Source organism: Chelmon rostratus, chromosome 7 (assembly GCF_017976325.1).
Source record: "Chelmon rostratus isolate fCheRos1 chromosome 7, fCheRos1.pri, whole genome shotgun sequence".
NCBI lineage: Eukaryota > Metazoa > Chordata > Actinopteri > Chaetodontiformes > Chaetodontidae > Chelmon > Chelmon rostratus.
Genome location: NC_055664.1, coordinates 9,079,151 through 9,098,946, shown reverse-complemented (window position 1 = coordinate 9,098,946; position 19,796 = coordinate 9,079,151). Strand labels below are relative to the sequence as shown.

At 44.7% G+C, this 19,796-nt stretch overlaps 1 protein-coding gene across 7 annotated transcripts in view; it reads left to right on the top strand.

Moving 5' to 3' along the window:
• Positions 1–1,936: 1,936 nt before the first annotated feature.
• The window catches only part of fli1 (Fli-1 proto-oncogene, ETS transcription factor), a 31,773-nt gene continuing 13,913 nt past the window's right edge, over positions 1,937–19,796 (top strand). Inside the window, exons 1-5 of one of the 7 annotated variants that reach the window (XM_041940192.1) lie at positions 1,937–2,130; positions 3,889–4,000; positions 13,425–13,636; positions 13,917–14,068; positions 15,123–15,326. In XM_041940192.1, the coding sequence (XP_041796126.1) occupies positions 3,935–4,000; positions 13,425–13,636; positions 13,917–14,068; positions 15,123–15,326 (634 nt within the window). In that variant the 5' untranslated portion in view covers positions 1,937–2,130; positions 3,889–3,934. Of the gene's footprint in view, positions 2,131–3,888; positions 4,001–7,401; positions 8,354–8,439; positions 8,519–13,424; positions 13,637–13,913; positions 14,069–15,122; positions 15,327–19,796 lie in introns of those variants that run through there. The other 6 variants (XM_041940194.1, XM_041940191.1, XM_041940193.1 and 3 more) reach the window with 6 other exon arrangements.

Below are 19,796 nucleotides of genomic sequence, written 5' to 3'. Positions count from 1 at the left end.
AAAAAACAAAACAAAACACAAGAATGAGCGGTGTCACACAAAACGATCAGTATCAGGAGGTTTAGACCACCACAGCATGACCTCTACGGAGCTATTTGAAATGTCTGCTGTCATCTGAGGTTAAAGGAGTGATAATAATTAATTGCAAATATTAACTAACTTTAAAGGAGGTCTGATACAGGCTTTGGATGTCATTTTGAAACATGTCCAAATGCTCCAATGCTGATGCATTTTAGAGTGACTTCTGTTCAAAGATGCTGGACATTAATTCAAGATTCAAGATTCAAGATTCAAGAGTCTTTATTGTCATTGCACATGTCAATGAAATTTTCATTGCAACATTAAAGCTCCCATCAGAGACTGTTTGTGGTTAAATGTGGACTCTTTGCTTTGCCTCCTGTCCCATTAAAACAGCTGATGCATCTACATTTAGTAATATTAATACCAGCTCAGTACACCATACTCACCACATACTGTATTCCTCTTCTTTGTCTTTTTCATTGGGGGGGGGGTTAATAGTTGCTGTTCAAATGTGTTAGAAAACTTCTTCTACTGTATCCTGAGGAAGGCAACACAGCATGCGCATGAATGCCATTTTTCAGTAAAACGGATGTTGGGATTTCCGTCCATTGTTTCATGCTGGGAACACTATTATCAATGTTGTTGTTTTTAATCATTGCATTAGGAAACGGTGTAACAAACAGAGGGTCTAGCCGGTGATGAAAGACGACCTTTTTACCAGATGACCCCAACACTGTAAAAAAAGGAAAAAAAAAAGTCATTGAAGTGAGTCTCAGGACTGTGCTGTTTTTCTAAGTGATTGTTTTACATAATGAAGTGTCGTTATTTCACCTCTTCCAGAAGTTTGCAAACTTTTTCCATATTTTTCTTTTTTATTCTGAAGAAAGTTATGTCATTGCTTCACTATGTGGCAGAAATTACCACATGTTTCACAGCAATCACGCGCGAGACAAATGCACATTCCTATGATGGATGCTCGCTGCGAGGAGCGCGTGAAACAGGCCCGGGCGACAGCAGCAGATCCCGCTTGTCACACTCACCTCGCCCCCCCGATGCAAAGAGTCACCGGCGACTGGTCCACTTTGGTTGGCCTGCGTGAAATAGCGACCTTGATGAGGCTATAAAATGCCACGGTTGGGCGGCTTTCCTCACCGTGAATTGGCCCACATCCTTTTTTCAGAAGGGGGGGGGACTCTTGGTCGAAGACGAGGGCAGCAACGTGAAAGGAAATGAAGTTAGTGAAGTGAGCGGGGTCAACCGAGCAGGAAAAGACAAACCCGCTGCAGAGGAACTCGTGCTGCTGGTGTATTCCTGCGGGAGCTGTCACCACCCGGACGGGCAGCAGCATGAATGAACGTCTGCACACTACATGCTGCCTTTCAAATGATTTTAAAGCCATTTATAGTCTGAATGTATGCAGAACAGGATGCTTTTTTTTCTTTTTCTTTTTCTTTTTTTTCTTTTGCAGTGTGTGAAAATCAAGCTTCTCTGCTTTGCTTGATCCTCGTGAATATTTCACTCAGTGAAATGTGTCAGATGAGATGTTCTGTAATCTGAATGTTGTCTAAAAATCACCTATGAACAGTGACAGTGTCTTTGATGGCTGTTGTTTTGATGATGTTTGAGGAGTTGGCCCACATATTGAACTCTTGTTTGGATATTCAGGGCGTTGTGTGTGAGTTTAATCACACATTGAGGCTGTTAACTACTCAGACATCTAATGAAACAAAATAAATATACATTTATACATTTTTCCTGCTCTGTCCTTTACCAAAAGGCTTTATAAAGCAGATTTACGGCTCTCTTTCTCTCCCTGCTTTTCCCTGATTTCATGGTTCAGTGGCCTCTCACGGCAGGCGAGGGGAGGCTGTCTCTCGCTGCTCATTGGTCGCGGATTTCCCATCTCAGCAACATTTCCATTCATACACCCGGCGCTCCTTTTCAGCCCCTTTCCAAATAACTCACTGTCATTATCAGTGGGAAACGGCTTTGCCTGGACGGGACTAATTATTTAAAATTGGCGGAGGAGTGATTCGATCGAGAGAGAGGAGAGAGAGAGAGTGAGAGAGAGAAAAGAAGAAGATCAAACGACCGACAGAGAAACGACAGGTGAGTGAGAAAAAGAACAAGAAGTGATTCGTCCTGCTCAGGCGAACTGCGCGGCGAAGGTGTGCATGCAGGAGAACAATCAATCATTTCCGCTTGTGTTATGGCTTTTATTGATGCTCACATTGCTTTAAAATTTGCGCATCAATCGAGGGAAAATTAAGAGTGGGCTCTGTCTCAGTCTTTGTGTTGATGTTTGCGTCTCGCTCGTCGTTCAAAGCTTTACCCCGTTCAAGGTCTGACTTCAACAGGAGTTTTGTAATCGAAAAACACTCAACTTTTTTGTCAATTTCTTGTCAGCTCGCTGCCTCGCGGTCTCACTTTAGGCGAGCGTAAGAACCAAAAAAAAAAAAAAAAAGAATGCGTATTAGCTGAAAATCAGTTGGCTCTCGGTTATGATGGATAACAGCAAGGTAAGATGCTTAAAATGTAACACTAGAGGGGTCCCGGCCCACGGGGCTGTCTCGGAGGGAGGTTCACGCCGTTATTCACCAGTCCTCCTCCGCCTAATTGGCTGCAGATGCGGTATCCTATGCTCCTTTTTACCGCGCAGAAATTGGATGCATTTGGGGAACTTTATGAGGCGAGCCCTGCGTTTGCCTGCAGGAGCCGAGAAGACCAAAAAAAAAAAAAAAAAAAAAAAAAAACATTGGTCCCCTACAAGTATTTAAACCGGGCCACGTTCATATATAAGCCCTCCTACCTTGGCTAATTTATCATGGGGCAGGGATTCTTAAAAAAAAAAAAAAAAAAAAAACTGCAGCAGAAACGTGAAAAAGGAGAGAAATGGTTGCGCTATGGCTCTTTTTTTTAATCCATTTTTCTTTTTGTTGTTGGAATTTCTCTCCCAGGTTCTGGCGTTAGATCACAAAGGCCAGTGATCTGCATCCACTACTAATTGTGCTAAAATGCGGTGTCGGTCATTGTGTGTTTATAATCCCGACAGGTCAGAGCGCACATGCTACTGAACGGGACAATGATGTCCCACCGGTCCTGTATGTGGAACTTTAACTGTGCGTCCTGGGTGCCAATGTAGAGGTCCATATACGCTCATTTGCTTTATCGCACAGTCTATATAACAGCCATTTGTGATGGTGTGCGCCGCTGCCTTGCTAATAATTGCGCAGGGAGGGAAGGGCTAAAGACACCGTCCTCTAAGTGCCCTTTCACCCTAGACTTTGTAAGCTGCACTTATTAAAGCGAAAAGTGTTTCAATATGTGGTGAGCTTTGGGGGAAAACGTGATGGGGGTTGGGATGGGGCCCTCTTCTTCTAGCTGCCCAGCTCCCATTGGGCGACTTGGAGTCATTCATCCATGTTACCAGTAGGTTAGTGGTGTAATTTACATCTGTTGGTGCTGTTAAATGTACGGACAGCGGTGATTAAAACCTACCCGCATCTAATACCTCTGACCGCTCCAGAGAAAAATCTCCATGAATGAATCAAAGGATTCTGTGCGCAGTCAGACAGAGGCTGCAGGGGGGCCATTAAGCAAATTTGACTTTCCCTTTATTTTGATGGAAGCGGTAACCCATGTGGGCCTTGCGTGGACGTTCACGAAACCCGCGGTACTTAGTGAATGTTTGCTGTGCAGCTCGTAGCTGTCCTGCCATGTCTGGATGACAGCAAGGAAATCTATTTGTGACGCTTGAAACTTTAGTCAAATTTCAGGTAATCATGAAAACAATACATAAAGCATCAGGTCCGGTAATAATAATAATAATAATAATAATAATAATAATAGTAAATTTTCTTTTCTCAGGGCCCATTGGACAGTGAGAACCCTTGGGCCTGTCTGTCAAGTAGACATGTTTCAAACTGTTCCTGACACGTCGTCTTACGTCAAGGTAAGACATCACCGCCTCTTCGATCAGGTAGGCCTAATGTTGGAGGGCAAACTGGGGTCCTTTCATTTATTTATTTATTTATTTTGCTTGGGCTGGGATGTTCAACCGTATCTCCCCTTATTCTCCAACATTTCCACAATGTAACAAGCCTCGGTCATTTGCATGGAAGTAGAATTGAATGTTTGCAGGGCACTTTCTGCAGATTTTGGACTTGTTGAACATATTTTTCATCATTTATAAATCCAACACCTGTAGCTGCTTGCTGCCATGGCTCATTATCATGTTTGACGTCATGAATCTCTCTCTCTCTCCTCTCTCCTTTCTCTCTCTCTCTCTCTCTCTCTCTCTCTCTCTCTCCCTCTCTCGACCACACAGTCCAGAGAATGTAAATAAAAGCAAACAGCGCACATCTGGTTTTCACATAAAAACTGCGTCGCGACTCACATGGCGCAGCATGAATGCCTGCAACCGCTACATATCTGAGGCAGTGGAACCATTAAATCTCTCTCTCTCTCTCTCTCTCTCTCTCTCTCTCTCTCTCTCTCTCTCTCTCTTTAAATATACAACCCTATATGACCGTATAATGCCCACATAATGTCAAGTGCAACGTGCGCTTTTCTCACAGTTGTGTCAGTTAATTATGGCGGCTGCGTGACGTTTGCTCACATCCATCAGAATAATCTGCAGAGTTTGACTGGCCGGATTGTGCCTCATTAAAATGGGCCATTGTGCAGAGGCGAGCTATGGTAATATCTTCATAATCAAGGTATTTTTCCAAGGCCGACTTGTTAATGTTTTGAAGACTTATTTCCCCTTTGAATAAGGACTCTTTTCATCCAGCCACAGCGTTTGTGCCACTGCAGAGAGACTCGGGGCTCAGAATTTGTTGTGAAAGAGTTGAATGGCGCGGAATGTTTCAGGGGAAAATATGCTTTTTAATGATTCTGTTTGCTCCCTAACGCAGACAGCAGGCCAGTGAGGTGGGGGTTACAGGTTTGTGGAGGAGTCATGTCAGTTTTATCGCTTCTTTGCTGTGGAAGCAATGCAAGATAGATTATTTCTGTTTCTTCTGATTCCAATACTGTTATTTCTCTTATTATTATTTTTGTCCTTCAGGGTAAGCGTGTGTTTCTTGCGTGCAAGTGCCTCACTCACAGAACTGCCCTGATACTGAGGTGGATATTGGTCAGAATGTGGCACGCCTCAATACAAAATTTAAAGAAATATTCCTCATTCAAGCGAATCCACGGCCCAGCATTTGGTTTTGTTTGGTTAAGGCCAGGCGAGACTGGAACTCTCCAATAAAAATAAATCTCAAATTAATTATGGCCTAGAGCGAGGGGCCAGACAGTTCGTGCTTATATGTGCTGCAGACTCCACTTTTTTTTTTTTTTTTTTGCCCTCAGTATTTTGACTCGGGCTGTCTTTTAGCACGACAGGAGGAATGATCTGAATACAAGTCTGCAGCGTGATAAAGAGCGAATTTAGCAGGCTCATAGTCACTGGGACTATTTCTTCGCTGCAGTAACACTCCGCCGAAAGATTTCTCGTAACATTCAGTGCCGGATACGCAATTTCCCACCTCTGGATCGATCAAATTAGGTACCCATGACTTAAATTCATGTGCTACAACATACACAAATATTGTTGTATATAGAAGCACAAGAGCAGAAAGCGAGAGGACGCACTTTGACCAATGGGCATGAAGCAGAATCTACACGCTGTTAATAAAAATGTGCCTGATTAAAGACGCCTATTTAAGTTTATTCCCCCTCTTTATATTTCCCCTTTGACGGATTGTTTTCACTTGTTGCGCCTGTGTGACAAATAAAAATCTTAACGCTCACTTTCTCTCATGTAAGACTGCAACCAGATTCTCCATGCACTCAACCTTAGATCTTCTTATAAGCCCAAATAGAAAGGATGTGCCTAACAATCGAAAGACTGCTGAACATAAAGTCTGCATAGTGTCCGCCCACCTCTGGCTTGTTGCCCCGGCGGAGAGACAGAGGAGCTACTGGCTCGTGGTGTAAGGAAGAAATGTCTGGCTGTCTAGTTCCAGCGTCAAGCCAGATGTTCTGTGGTTCACTGTGTAAACCAACTTGCATCTGTTTATTGGCCTTCCAAAATGTTTGTTACCACTGTATTCATTATGGTCTTGGTAGGTCTTGGACCCCCAGTCTTTCTAATAAGCTCGATGACTGGGGGTGGCAGGCATTTTAATGTGGTGATCTTGTCTGAGGCAGGCTGCGGGCGAGATGTTGTTAGATTAGAAAATCAGACCAGTCAGGAAAACTTTAGGGTTTTGTTGTTTGACAAGCATCCTGTAAAGTTTCATATCACTGTGTTTCAATTATTTACACAACGTAAACTGGTTTTGGCCTCTTCAGTGCAGTGGAAGGTAAGCTTGCCTTTTTATTCATGGCAGCTGATGATATAACCCCAAAGAAGCACATCATAGTGTGAAACTGAAAGAATGGGCCGTTTAAAGAGATGTGTTTATCACTGGTCATAAAGCCCTGCATGTTGAGTCACCAACTTGAGGTTGCACCTATTCAATTTTGTCATTTTATCACTAGTCTCCCTACAATAAAATCCATATATGAAGACGCTGGAATGTGCAGAAGAAGAAGAAAAAAAGAACCCAAACCAGTCACTGAAGAGTTAAACAAGGTGTCTCCCTTAATTACACGAGTCTGAACTGGCCTCAGGCAGGAGAAGCCTTGACCCTTAGCAGGATCCAGATGTGGTGGTCCCAAGGGTGGGGGGCCCTCAGCCCTACCAGACCCCCAAGTCGAGAGCAGACAGGCCGGCCCTGCCGTCAGTCGTTGCGGCGGCGCAGTCTCTGTTTGGCCAGTCTGAGGCCGCTCCCCGAGGCTGCAGCCTAACACTGCAAAAAATATTCCTCAGCATCATTTCAGCCAAACCGCCGTTAAATGTTGTTAAACGTGATAAAAAAAAAAAAAAAAAAAAAAAAGCTGGTGTCATAATGAGCTACATTCACCCATTTTTTTCTTATCAAATGTGATTTTCTTTACGGCACTGCGGGAATAATAGGTGTTTTTCCAGGGTAGGCTTTTACTAAGACATGTTTAAAAATCCATGAAACTACTATTAAAGTAGTTGACTCTGGATTGGGGTGGATTTCCTTCAAATCTCCAAATCTAAACAGCCTGTTTGTTAGTTGTACATTTTGTGATTCACTCATCTATACAATAAAATAACACTGAAATGCTGAATGCGGCAGTAAATTTGTGAAACCTGACGTTTCTTGCAGTGTTACTGGTCTGGTCACGTTCAGAGCTGGCTCCACGTCTAGCATCTGCACGAAAATTATGCTTGAATTGATGAGGGCAATTTCATAGGGCAGACGAAAAAAAAAGCACCTATGTGGGGGTGGGGATTAGGGGATTTTTTTTAAACTCAGGCGAATGGGGATAAACCGTTGAATGGGCCTATAATAATAATAAAAATAATAATCGCCAACTGTGTCCTGTTTTCAAGTGCGCTTTTGTCGAAGCAGGCTGCGTTTCAGCCATCCAGCCCTGTGCTGAGCAGCAGACGCACACGTGTAGAGCAGACCCTCAGATTATAGTGCGGTTAGGAGCTGAATGCTTGGGTTTTATTAATGGTGTCTCAGGAAAACTTCACAGAAGCATCACAGGGAGCCGTACAAAAAAAAAAAAAAAAAAAAAAGACAAGGTTGCAGCAACTCCTGTCATAGGTGTTCAGGTTTCAGATAAAGTTTATTTAACTTATCACTTTCACTATAAAATATATAACGGAGAACAGGCTGATTTACAGAGGGATGGAGGCATGGCCAGATTTAAGTGAAGTGTAGGCGTCAACCGAAAGCGCTCTAAAACATGGGATCACATAACTTAGTGTCCCGCGACAGTCGACCTCATTCCCGAAAACCTCTGTGAAATGTGTGCAGAAATAATTCAGAAGTCGGATAAATAGTAAACCCTTCCACGCCATCCGTGGCATTACTGGGAACGCAAAAACACACAAGTCCGCTCCGCAGTAATCTACACAGCAATGGCTGTGCACAAGGCAGGCAGTCATCCTGTAAATATTTCCGAGCAGAAAAACATAACAGCGGAGCGAACACTCAATTGTTTTCCCTGCTTATCTCCCTGGGACAGTATCCTGCTTTTTTGAAGGCAGGGCTTTCGGTGACACACAGCTTCCTTCTCAACCTTCTCAACAGTGGTGACTTCACTTCCCAAATTTAGAGGAAAGAAAAAACTCAATCCGGTAAAAGTGTCTCTTTCTCTCCGCCACATACCGGGGGCTGGAATTAATTCAGGAGCGTGTCATGTTTGGGATATTGTCGGGGTCCGCTGAAAATTGCGCAAAATGGACGGAACTATTAAGGTAAGGGTGGAGAACGGGGTGTATGAGTTTGTGGGAGACTGCTTTTGTCGGAGTTGCGCCTCCTTTTTTTAAGCAATGGGTTGAAATGCCCCTCTGTGTCGGTCTGTGAGCTGGGACCTCCAATCTGACGACGATGAGCGGCTTTTTTCACTCGGTTTGAAAGCGGTAACCAGATTTCCCTCTTTTTTCCCTCTTTCTTTGAAAGTATCCACTTTCCGTTTTCAATAAGCTGCCTGCTTGCGAGGATACGCTACGGTGTGGATTCAAGGCTAAATCAGAATCACGCTTTGGATTTTGGGGACCGAGCGCACAATTACGCACGTCTGGAAAGGCAGAAAGGAGTGGCTATTTGTTTCAGACAACACGCTGTAGACTGTACTTTCATATAGGTAGAAGTAATCCACGAGCCCAGCGTTTTGGTTTAGTCTGGGCAGCGGGGATTGAGCAATAGCCATGACTGGATGTACCGCTGGATACGATGTGTCGAGCTGCGCAACAGCGGTGTGGCACATCGCCCGGCTCGGTCCGAAGATCCTGTCGTGGGTCAAAAAACTGATGGTTTGGTATTTACACAAGAAATGACCTCTCTCTCTTTGTTGCTGCTGATTTTTTGTAACGTCTCTCCCTCCGCCGCACAGAGAGTTTTGTCAAAGCGTAAGGAAAGCTGTCATTTGGTAACTTCATGCGGTAACTGCTCAGTTTGCAACACTAAAAAACCGCAAGGCTTCACAATGATTACCTCGCCTTGCTTCTTAGATAGTTACACAACTATTTTGAAATGGTATGTTGGTAGTAAGAGCGCCGGTCCACATTAACGTTGGCTACTGGCCCCCGACAGTCAAATTCCAGATGCATTATGGCTGCAGCCACCAGATGTTGAATGGCAAGTCCCGGTTAGTTCACCGTGCGACGCGTTCAGGCTGTGTCCTCCGGTTAACAAGTGTGAGCTCGGAAGAATGCAGCATTTGCATTCACTCGTGTTGTTGCTGTAAAGCAGTGCGACGTGTTTTCTTTTGGAAAATTAAAGTAGCGGGTTTGCGGCGGCTGGGTGTGGTGTGAGTTTTGGGAGAGTGTAAACGTTGGCCAGACAAAAATGTCAGGCTGCATTAAATCCCGTCATTCAGCGCTCACGGCCGCTCTGATTGTTTTATGATGCATCGGGGGCTGAATGTCACGCTGCAGGAGGACGCGAACGTCTCAGCCTGGGCGCTTGCAACAAAGCAAGAAGTTTTGGACAATTCATGTAATCATAATTGAATCCTTGGGTATAAATGACTGTCTGCTAGCTGCATTCACGCTCGCTAAAAGAAAGGAAGGGCTCTCTAGCCATGAGAGCTTCCTGTTCTACACAATCTTTTCCTGACAGGTTTCCTCTTCCTCCTTAAACAAAGGACAGGAATGCCCCCCCCCTGGGTGGCTCCTGCTAGATGGCTGTGTGTGAACGTCAAACAATCACACGTGTAGTCTGGATGTGGGGCTATTGCATATATCCAGTCTGCTCCAGACGCGTCGTGACGCATTTGGAGAGATCGACTTGGCTGCATGTAAACAGAACAGAGGTGGCTCCCAGCAGGTGTCACACTCACACAATGCTTATAATGGGGCCTGCAGTTTAACAGCTGAGCTGTGATTTAGTTGATGTTTTTCCCCTCTTTGGCAGTGGCACTGCAGAAAGATATATTGCAAAAAATAGAAGTCAGATGTTATTTATGTTTTAGGGAGAAAAAATGTCGTTGAGCACGAAGTGATTTATATATTTAGACTTGGAAACCTTCCAGACTTTTTATTGATGATGCTCAGATATGATCCTCGGCAGAGGTGAATCTGAAATGTTTAAGAGTGGCACACAGGCACTGGAGAATTATCTGTGGACACTGTGAGACAGACAGAAGTCTGAGTGTAACCGCCTGTGGCTCTCACCAGCAGTATGTGTGTGTTCCCCGCAGATACTGGAAAGAAAACATAGGCACTGGTCTGGCACCGATCTGTCATGCTTTCAGCTTCTCTTCGCGAGACTGTTGTGCTTCTATTTTTAAAAACTCTGCCGTCTTGATAGGCACACACCACTTGCCAATCATGGTTTCAATTGCGCAGGCTGATATGTCACTGTTAATGCAACATGCAACAGTCACAATAGTTGACCAAGTCCTTATCTAACTGTAATGAGACGTTCCCTCACCCTCCTAACACTTTATCATCCGCAGACGAGCTGGTGTGCTCTGCTCAGATAGGGAGTCCTGCTGCCAGGGTTCAGACTGTGATGGATCCACTGATGAAATCACTGGAAACTCTAATTCTGGCGAGATGTTTAAATACGCTGGAGAGGTTCAGCTTTTTTATCTGCCCGTCACCCTGAAGAGAAGTATTATATTAAAGCAGTCTGCAAAAGTTTTAGATTTGATATGTGGCACAGGCCCGAAGAAAGATTCAATACACCACCTGAGATTTTTGTGTCGTTTGAGACTGACTTTGACCTCTTAATCCACTTGACCGCTTTGTTAAAACAGAATAAAACAGGTGCCTTTTATTCCAGCGTGCTTACAAAAGGTGATTAAAACTTTATTTTTTGCTTTTGTAAAAACAGCCAGTGGAGCGTCTGTGGCATTACAACAGAGGGCACTATAGTGCAATTACAAATTTAAACCCTTTTCAGAGCAGAGGTCACCATAACCTGAGATAATGAATTGTACAGAGTGAAAGCTTCACCTGACACTTTGGTTTATCAGATCAGTTTTAATGCAAAGAATCTGCCATGGTGTCAAATATTAATGCAAGTCCTTTCAGCTTCAATGATTAGAAAAACACTGATGGCTGCCAATCAGTGTCAAAGTATATGGTCCAAATATTAGATTGATTATAGAGACAATGTTTCAGATATATTAATTAGCAGAATCATTCAGCCTTGTTGATGTTTCTTGTTTGAGAACTCAGATTTACTGGAAATGTGCAGCATTGTTTTTTATTTCAAATCTCAGCCGTCCTGTTTGTGTTTAGAATGTATAAAACAGCTATAGCAGCCATGAAAGACACACAGGTTGTGTTTATTGTGGTTGGAGGATGTTTTAGCATGCAGTGCTTTACAAATCGGTGGAGTTCACGCTGGGACAGCATCCCTGCCATTTATAGTGAGTGTTTTGGTGTGTATATATACATAACACATACATATTTTCATTCATACCTCTAGTTCTGCCAATGAAAACGAGACATTTATCATCAAAACAGGGATAAGTGAAAGCATTCTGCTTGCATGAAATGTCTTAGAATGGAATGACACTGAAGTTATACGAGATCATGAGGATTTCGCTTTAATAAAAGTAACATTTTAGAGAATGCAAACAGCTGCATGCTGGAAATATTGATCAATGAATATCAAGTAGCATTTTCCCCCTGAGGCACATATGTGGCATTTTGGAATGAAATAATTCAGTCCTTGGGAATTAGACACGTCTCGGTCTGAGCTGTGCCATCAGATCCTATCAGATCCAGATGTGCATCAGGCCCGAGCTTAATCCTGAGCAGAAGCACATGACTGTAACGATTCCACTTGATATTCCGACTTATTGTTTTTTGGATTTGTTTGTCTGATTGTTTTCAACAATGATGGATGGAGCAATTAGAACAAGGCATGACTCATCAAGTTATTGTTAAGCAGTATCCACATTCTGTGCCAGCCAAACGCTGTCTGGCACGGGTCTGAGAAGGTGACAGTGCCCGGCTCTGCATATCTGCATGTTTTAATGTGAGCCATCATATACATAATCCACACTACGCTTCCAACGGGGAGCACGTTGGAAGCCACATAATATCTTGGCTAGCCGTGAGTTTCTGCGTTTGTTTTCTTTAATAAACTCACATTGCTCCAGCTGAGCCACAGCAGAGGGGTCAGCGTAGCCGCGACCCCCCCTGCTTCTGTTGAGTCTTCAGCTGCGGAGGGAGGCCGGTCGCTCAGACAGGACAGACACATCGGGCTGCTGTCAGCTCATTCTGTCCACTGAATGGGAGAATTTGAGTAGATTTATTGTGGTGTGTTTTATTTGTGAAGCAAAGGGTTCTTACAGCTGTACGTATTGGTGACTGATGACGGCTGAAGTCAGTAAACCAATACGGTGGCAGCGCCCAAGCTTCCGACTCCAGCTTACTCCGCTGTGGGCATGATTGTCATCCTAACATCAACAGGAAGCTACAGTTGCTACGTGGGCTGTAAACACAAACGACTAAGGATGCCAGACTGCGATACGACCAATAACTGCACATAATTGCTGTAAACAAAAATACACAAGAGATTGAAAATTTGACATCACAAGTTTCTGGGTTGTGTCAAATGAGTGGCGTGAGTGTAAGCTTATCTTTCTCATGAAAACACTGCGTCCTTCCACTCGAAACCGTTTGGCGTGCTGGGGATCGCGCCTCTCCTCTTTCTTGCTGAGAGTTACATGAGAAGATTGATGCCACTCTCACATCTGTCTGCTAAATACGAAGCTACAGCCAGGAGATGGTTAGCTTAGCATAGCATGAAGGAGCAGGGGCAAACAGGTAGCCTGGATTGGCCTAAAAGTGAAATAAACCACCTGCCAGCACCTCGAAACTCTTTCTTCAACACATTATATCTCATTTCTTGCATACGTACAAAAAAAGTGCACGGTTATGCGCCAGGCAACCGCCAGAGACTCCAGGAAGTCCCTGCGGCCATCCAGAGAACAGCGTGGAAAGCCACATCCTGCTCACACCTTCAATGTTTGTAAAGAAAAGAGGTATAATGTGTTAATTAGTGAGCTTTAGAGGTGTTGGTAGATATATTTTGCTACAGTTGGATGGAGCATGGCTAGCAGTTTCCCTCTGTGTACAGGCTTTATGCTATGCTAAGATAACCAGCTGCTGGCTCTAGCCTTATGTTAAAATAAACAGACTTTAGAGTGGTGGTGATATTCTCCAAGCAAATATTTCCAAACATATCAAAGTATTTCTTTAAGGTGTGTTTTGCTCAGGATGGTTACATGTGACCTGTTCACATAAAGCATTTGTACAGTGAGTTGTATAAGACGTACCAAGCATTTGTTCCTTCCACCCGCAGGAGGCGCTATCAGTGGTGAGTGAAGACCAATCCTTATTTGAGCCTCCGTACGCTGCTGCTGCCCCTCTCCCCAAGACAGACATGACTGCATCTGGCACACAGGACTACGGCCAGACCCACAAGATCAACCCCTTACCCCCACAGCAGGAGTGGATCAACCAGCCGGTGCGGGTCAACGTCAAGAGAGAATATGAGCACATGAATGGATCCAGGTACGACGTGACAACCGCTCCCTGTGTCTTACGTTCTTAAGTGAGAAGCGACTTTATCATTATTAGACACGTGTTCATCACTGCAGCTGCTGCTATAAATGTTGACGTTTGTCATTAAAAGGACTGTTTCTTTACCACGACTAACCTTCACTTCACGTGGTGTAGGGCTCCATGTATCCCACGCCAAAGTCAATGACGGGAAAAGAAAAACCAACAACACCCAATTTATCTGATGATAATATTTTTACAACTTTACTGTATGTGTGTGTTTGTGTAGCAGGGAGTCTCCAGTGGACTGCAGTGTGGGTAAATGCAATAAGCTGGTGGGGGGCAACGACACATCTCAGATGAACTATGGAAACTACATGGATGAGAAGAACGCCCCTCCCCCCAACATGACCACCAATGAGCGGAGAGTCATTGTACCCGCAGGTAAGAATCGCCTTTTGACCAACAGCCGTGTATAATCTGACCTGAGGCGGACATCTTTGAATGTCTGTTCACTGCATTTCACAGGTGCAAATAGTTCCAGGTGTTTTTTTTGATTGCAGACAGAATCACGCTTCTGTTTTGGTATAATTTTGCCAATGCTGTAAATGTTTTATGAGTCCCCTTTCTCTTTCACTGGTTCATGGTGTACAGCATCGTTCCAGTGGTTTACATCACTCACGGGAGCACGGCTTGAATGCAGTGCAGGTAGAGATGTCTGTCTGCCAGACCTTTATATTTCTTCACTGGTCTCACCAATTTGATCTTACAGTATATGAAATTAGGCCATTCGGGTCGTAACAAGTGCAGTTTCAGGGTTATAGACTTGAGAAGAGTCATTTTAGTGGGTGAGTTGATGGCGTTGTTACGTTTAAACCGGAGAGCCAAAGAGAATGACTGCATTTTCCCAAAAATGAGCTGTGTGATTCATTTAATTTAAATCCAATGGAGCCTTGGTAATTTTTCCTTTTTTAAAGACTATTCAAGTGTTCGTGCTAAACTGATGCAAAGGCCGCTCATCTATTAATCTAATAGGAGCTGCACGGAGGCCACTCCTTAACCATTAGTGGTAAGTTTGGGGTTTGGTTTTGAGATTATACGTGCAGTACATCAGATGTTCAGCGCTTGCAGATTTTGTTTGCTTTCGTTTATTTCTGCCATATGGGACGATGCAAAGATCTACTACAAAGCTTGAACAAACGCGGGAAGGGATTTCAGAGTGAACGCTACTCTGTGAAAAATGATTCACCTGAAACCTAACGTGAGTCATCCCAAACTCTACCCATGTGGTTAAAATAAGACCAAGAATATTTACAAGTATCTGAACAAGGTCTGCTACTGATACAAAATTCTGTTTCCAATTTGTTCATTTCTCCCCCTCCCCTCACCTCAGTCAGATGTGAGGCTCTCCCGACTCTGCCTCCCCTGGTTCCTGTCCAGAAACAATTGTTATGAAGACAATAAACTTCCTCTCTCTTCCTCTCCTGTGCTCCCGCAGACCCATCGTTGTGGTCCCAGGACCATGTGCGCCAGTGGCTTGAGTGGGCCATCAAGGAGTACGGCCTGTTAGAGATCGACACGGCCATGTTTCAGAACATGGACGGCAAAGACCTCTGCAAGATGGGCAAGGACGACTTCCTCCGGCTCACCACCATGTACAACGCCGAAGTGCTCCTCTCTCATCTCAATTACCTCAGGGAAAGTAAGTACGCTTTGCCGAAGTGTAAGAATGAATAAAGGTGATGATCAAAGATGAAATCAAGAGGAACAATGGATGATAATCAGTTAACGGCTTGGATTCCAGTAAACGTTGTTGACTTTGTTTGACTCATAAAAAACAGGAAAATGTTCAGGATAATGAAGATTTTCAGATTTTTTTATTGACAGATTAAGGAAAGTAAGAGGACAGTGAATTTTGTGAACTGCGCTCTTGGTATTCCTGCTGTACATTCGGCTGTTTGTGCTCCAGTTGAAGTCTGCACTGGCATCCATCTTTGCCAAAGAATGGAAGTCAAAATCAACTTCCAGTCAACACACAGGCCTCTTTTCATATATTTTTTCTCTACTTTTGGATGAGACGTGAGAGTGAAAAAATGCCAAACCCGACCAAACAACATGACACTTTCTTTCTTTCTGTCTTTTTTTTTGTCACCGCACTTTACTCACATTACCATCAATAAACAATGAAATTGCTTTTACTGGAAACCCATTCCTCCATAATGGCTACCCAGTATTAAGCAGAGCTGTGGAAACCAAGAGGATTTCTTTCCCTTCTCGAGATAACCATCGACTACATCCCCCACTTCGCTTTGCAGCGCCTTATTCCACATGGTCCGGAGAGATGAAGCCCAGGTGCATTGCCTCAGGAATCGTGCTTGGACTGTGTGTTCGGCACAGCAAAGAAAGTTGATCTGCAATTTGCAATGGAGGCAACTAAATTTGCCTCTTACCTTTGAAGAGCTCCTCGCTGCAATCCATGCTTCATATGTTTCGGCGGGGAAACAAAGCCAGTCTTCTGAGGGAGTATGCAAACTACATTTAATTATAACATGTACATCTGGCGTGGCTGTTGGAAAACACAGCGATGTCTGGTTCGGACTGTAGGTATGTCCACTGTTAACTGTAAAAATGAGCAGATCATGAGTAATGCATTGTCATATAAAGGACACTTTGTCCCGTTTTTGAATTCTTTGCATTCTGTACGTTAAAGCACAGGAAGCCTCCTCTGCTGCGGCTGCAGAATATCATGACACCATGTTGGGTGGAGTGACTGATGGCTCAACTAAATTTAACATTACTCCCAAGAAACTGCGATGGGCCTCGGCGTGATGTAATGGGAACTGTATTTTGTGGGTGTCAACAGTTTTCTCTGTGCGCGGCGTCTGGGCAGAGAGAGATGCTTGTCATGAGTATAACAGCCTCATTGTGCAGCGCTGCAGCGGGTGGATCTGTCTGACCGCCACTGGGCACACTCCGCAGAGCAGTTTTCATTATGGCCACTGGCTGCGGGACTTAGCCACGGCTTAGGCGTGCTGCACCGCGACTCTGCCCATTGCTGCCCTTTTTTTGATTTAGACCTTGTGTGTTTTGGAGACAGAAGAGATGTCTCGGGAATCCTCTCCACTCGCCAGTTGAAATTGCTTTGGACCCGTTCCCGACAATCAAAAAGATGAATGCTCCCGTCCCGTGCCTGGACTGACTGACCTGTTGTGCGGCGGCTCTCTGAGAAGCGAGCAGTGTATATTATTGACACCGGGGGAGCCTAAGGGCAAGAGGAACCATGTTAGTAAATGAACGTCTAAGGACGAATGAGAGGGAGGAGGCGGAGGAAGAGGAGGAGGAGGGTTGAGGCTTTTTGTAGACCCTGCAGGCCTGATGATTTGGAAACTAAAGCCGTTCTCTCTTTTCCCCCCGCAGCACAAACAAACACAATCATAGACGAGGAGTAACCCCGTCCAGAAAATAGACCTCTGGCTTCACTCACGAGAGCTGGAGCTGGGCCGAGCCTCCAGAATACAGAAAAAGAGAAAGGGAGGGAAAGGCTTAGCCAAGCCCTGGAAGTATTAGTGATTACAGGTCATGTGACGTCTTCCTCCAACCCCATTCACCGCTCTTTCCTACGTTACCCCCCATCTTCCTCCAAAAAAATGGATGGTCCAAGAGGGTACTGCAATCATTTCATACACATCTGTGTGCATTATGTGCGCCTTTGGCTCTGTTTATTGAACCTCTGATTAACATTCCTCGGAGTCATTAAGCCCTGTATGTACACTCGGCACGGGGCAAGGACACACTTCCCCACCCTGCAGCCATACCATAACAAAACATTCCTGCCACGTCATGCGCAGGAATATTGCTCAGACACCCACACTGGTGCAACTGCGGGCACAATCTGAACATCTGTCTGGCTACCCAGCTGCTTGCAGTAACAAGAGTAGTTGCCCGTGCATTATTTTGGCCTCATTGTTGGTCACTTATCCAGATTTTTATAAGTGATGGCCGCCCGCACCCCAATGTGCTTTCAATTTGGGGTGCAATTTGAGAATTTGTTCAAATTAGTCTGTCAGGGAGGGACCGCGGACTGTTTGCTTTATCGCACCCATGTAGGTCGGTTTGATACCACATGTGCTGGAAGCGGAGTAGAGCAAAAAAAAAAAAAAATAACAAACCTCAGACAACGAAAGACTGTATCCTCCAACACACAGATACAAGACGAGAGAGAGGAAGAGAGAGCGGAGAATGCAGAAATGAAATGGGAGTGAGGATGAGGAGGATCTAAACGCACATAATAGTAGAAATTTGATGAAGAAACATCCTTGACGGGTAGATTTTACAGTAGTTATTTGAGGACAAGGGCAGGAGGGTGTGAGCAAGAGAAGCAGTTACAGAAAGCGAGTGCGAGATAGAAAAAAGAAGTCGGGCCGGTGGAGGAGGGGGGGCGCTGAACTATTTTTTAGAAGTGTGTGGAAACGGTCCGAGGTGGTCGTGATTGAGTGCCGTTGGAGAATAGCAATAGTTCTGTTTCCCAGCTGTCGCCGCTGCTTGTGTGTCTGGATGGATTTACAGTGAGGGAGTCAAGACAGAGAGAGAGAGAGAGAGAGAGTGATAAGTCTGGGCTTCTGCACTGCTGCTGCTCGCTCCGGAGTGGGGGACATTCTCGAGCCCTCAATAGTTTATACAGACCATAAACATCTGGGCTCGAAGGCTGAGTAGGGAAAAAGGAGGTCTGGAGAGCTCTCTCTCTCTCTCTCTCTTTCTCTCTCTCTCCTCTTTCTCCCCTCACAACATTTTTATTGAGCTCCCCTTGCATTAGTTCTTTCTATTGGCAGATTATCACTGGTGCAGAGGGGCTCAACGGCCTGGCTCCGCGCCCTTCACTGTTAGCCGTCTGCTGTTAGCCACCATTACAGAGCAGTTTGCGGCTGCTCACTTGACTGCTGGGCTTCAGACACTTAGCGCTCCAGGAATTTACGTACATATCACATTAGCATAAGTGGAGGTGGATAATAAGCAGTTGCTATTCGTGTAAACACTGAGATGAGCTCAGCTGTAATTTAAGATAGCTGCTTAGAGGTCCATTGTAATTGTGCTTTCAACACAATTGCCAGTTAGGAATGTTGATTCGGGGCAATTCTGCAAAACCTTGGATTTCAGTCAGTGATGTTTTTTTAATGTTAATCCCAACACTGGAATTCTTTCTCTCTGCAATACCTGTGCAAGGCAAACTGCCGTTATGGCAAACAAACTGTGGTTTCCAGTATGCTCCAACAGAAGTACTCGCCAGGTGGTTGAACTGTGCCTGTGTGGACTCACACACACACCTTTCCGACGCCGAAACTACTCTAACTTTCCGAGAGTGACAATCCGATATTCACACCCACATCATTCAGTGATTGGTTGGGTCTGGTCTGTGGAGGTGAGAAATAAAGCAAGGTTTGAACTTTTTTTTTTTTACCCACCACAATTTCTGGCACTTTTCTAGGAGGTCTTTAGGGTTAGGCAACTAAAATATTCGGCAGGAGATGGGATGTGAACACACACTCTGCTGATCCATCCCTCCACCGCAGCCCCGTCGCTGAAAGGTTTTGTTGAGCTACAGCAACTCGCTTGACTTTCGCATTTCTTCTGCCGTTTCAGGAATTGAAACAAACATCCCATTATGTCATTCTCTGGTGAGGACAGCCTTGAATACCTGCCCAGAATCCATCGGAATGACATTCGTATTGGACAGTTCCACGCCGCGAAATTTGCGTCCAATGCCAACGTTCAGTGCCAGTGCAGGAAGTCGTGTGCCCTTTACGTAGCTAGGTGGAAAGTAAGGTGGAGGTCATGGTGTAGGACGGGTGTGTAGTGCATTTGAGCTTATGTGAGTTCATGCCCAGTCACAAACCAGGAATTAAAACCCAAACCATAGTCTTTCCCCAACCGTACCCAACTTTTTGTGCCGAATCAAACATTAACGGTTGCGGAGCAGATCCGAGAAAAGTCGCATGACTTTTGTGATGTCACAGGCTATGAGAAAGAGTGTTGGGTACTAATGCAGCACTAAGAAAAGAGTTTAAGTAATGATGTTGGAGGTGCAGGTTTGTCTTTGGTCACAGAGACCTTTCAGCATAAACCCTGAGGAGAAACCTGTTATCTGGCGTTGGTTTGCATCTTGGGCCTCTTTACC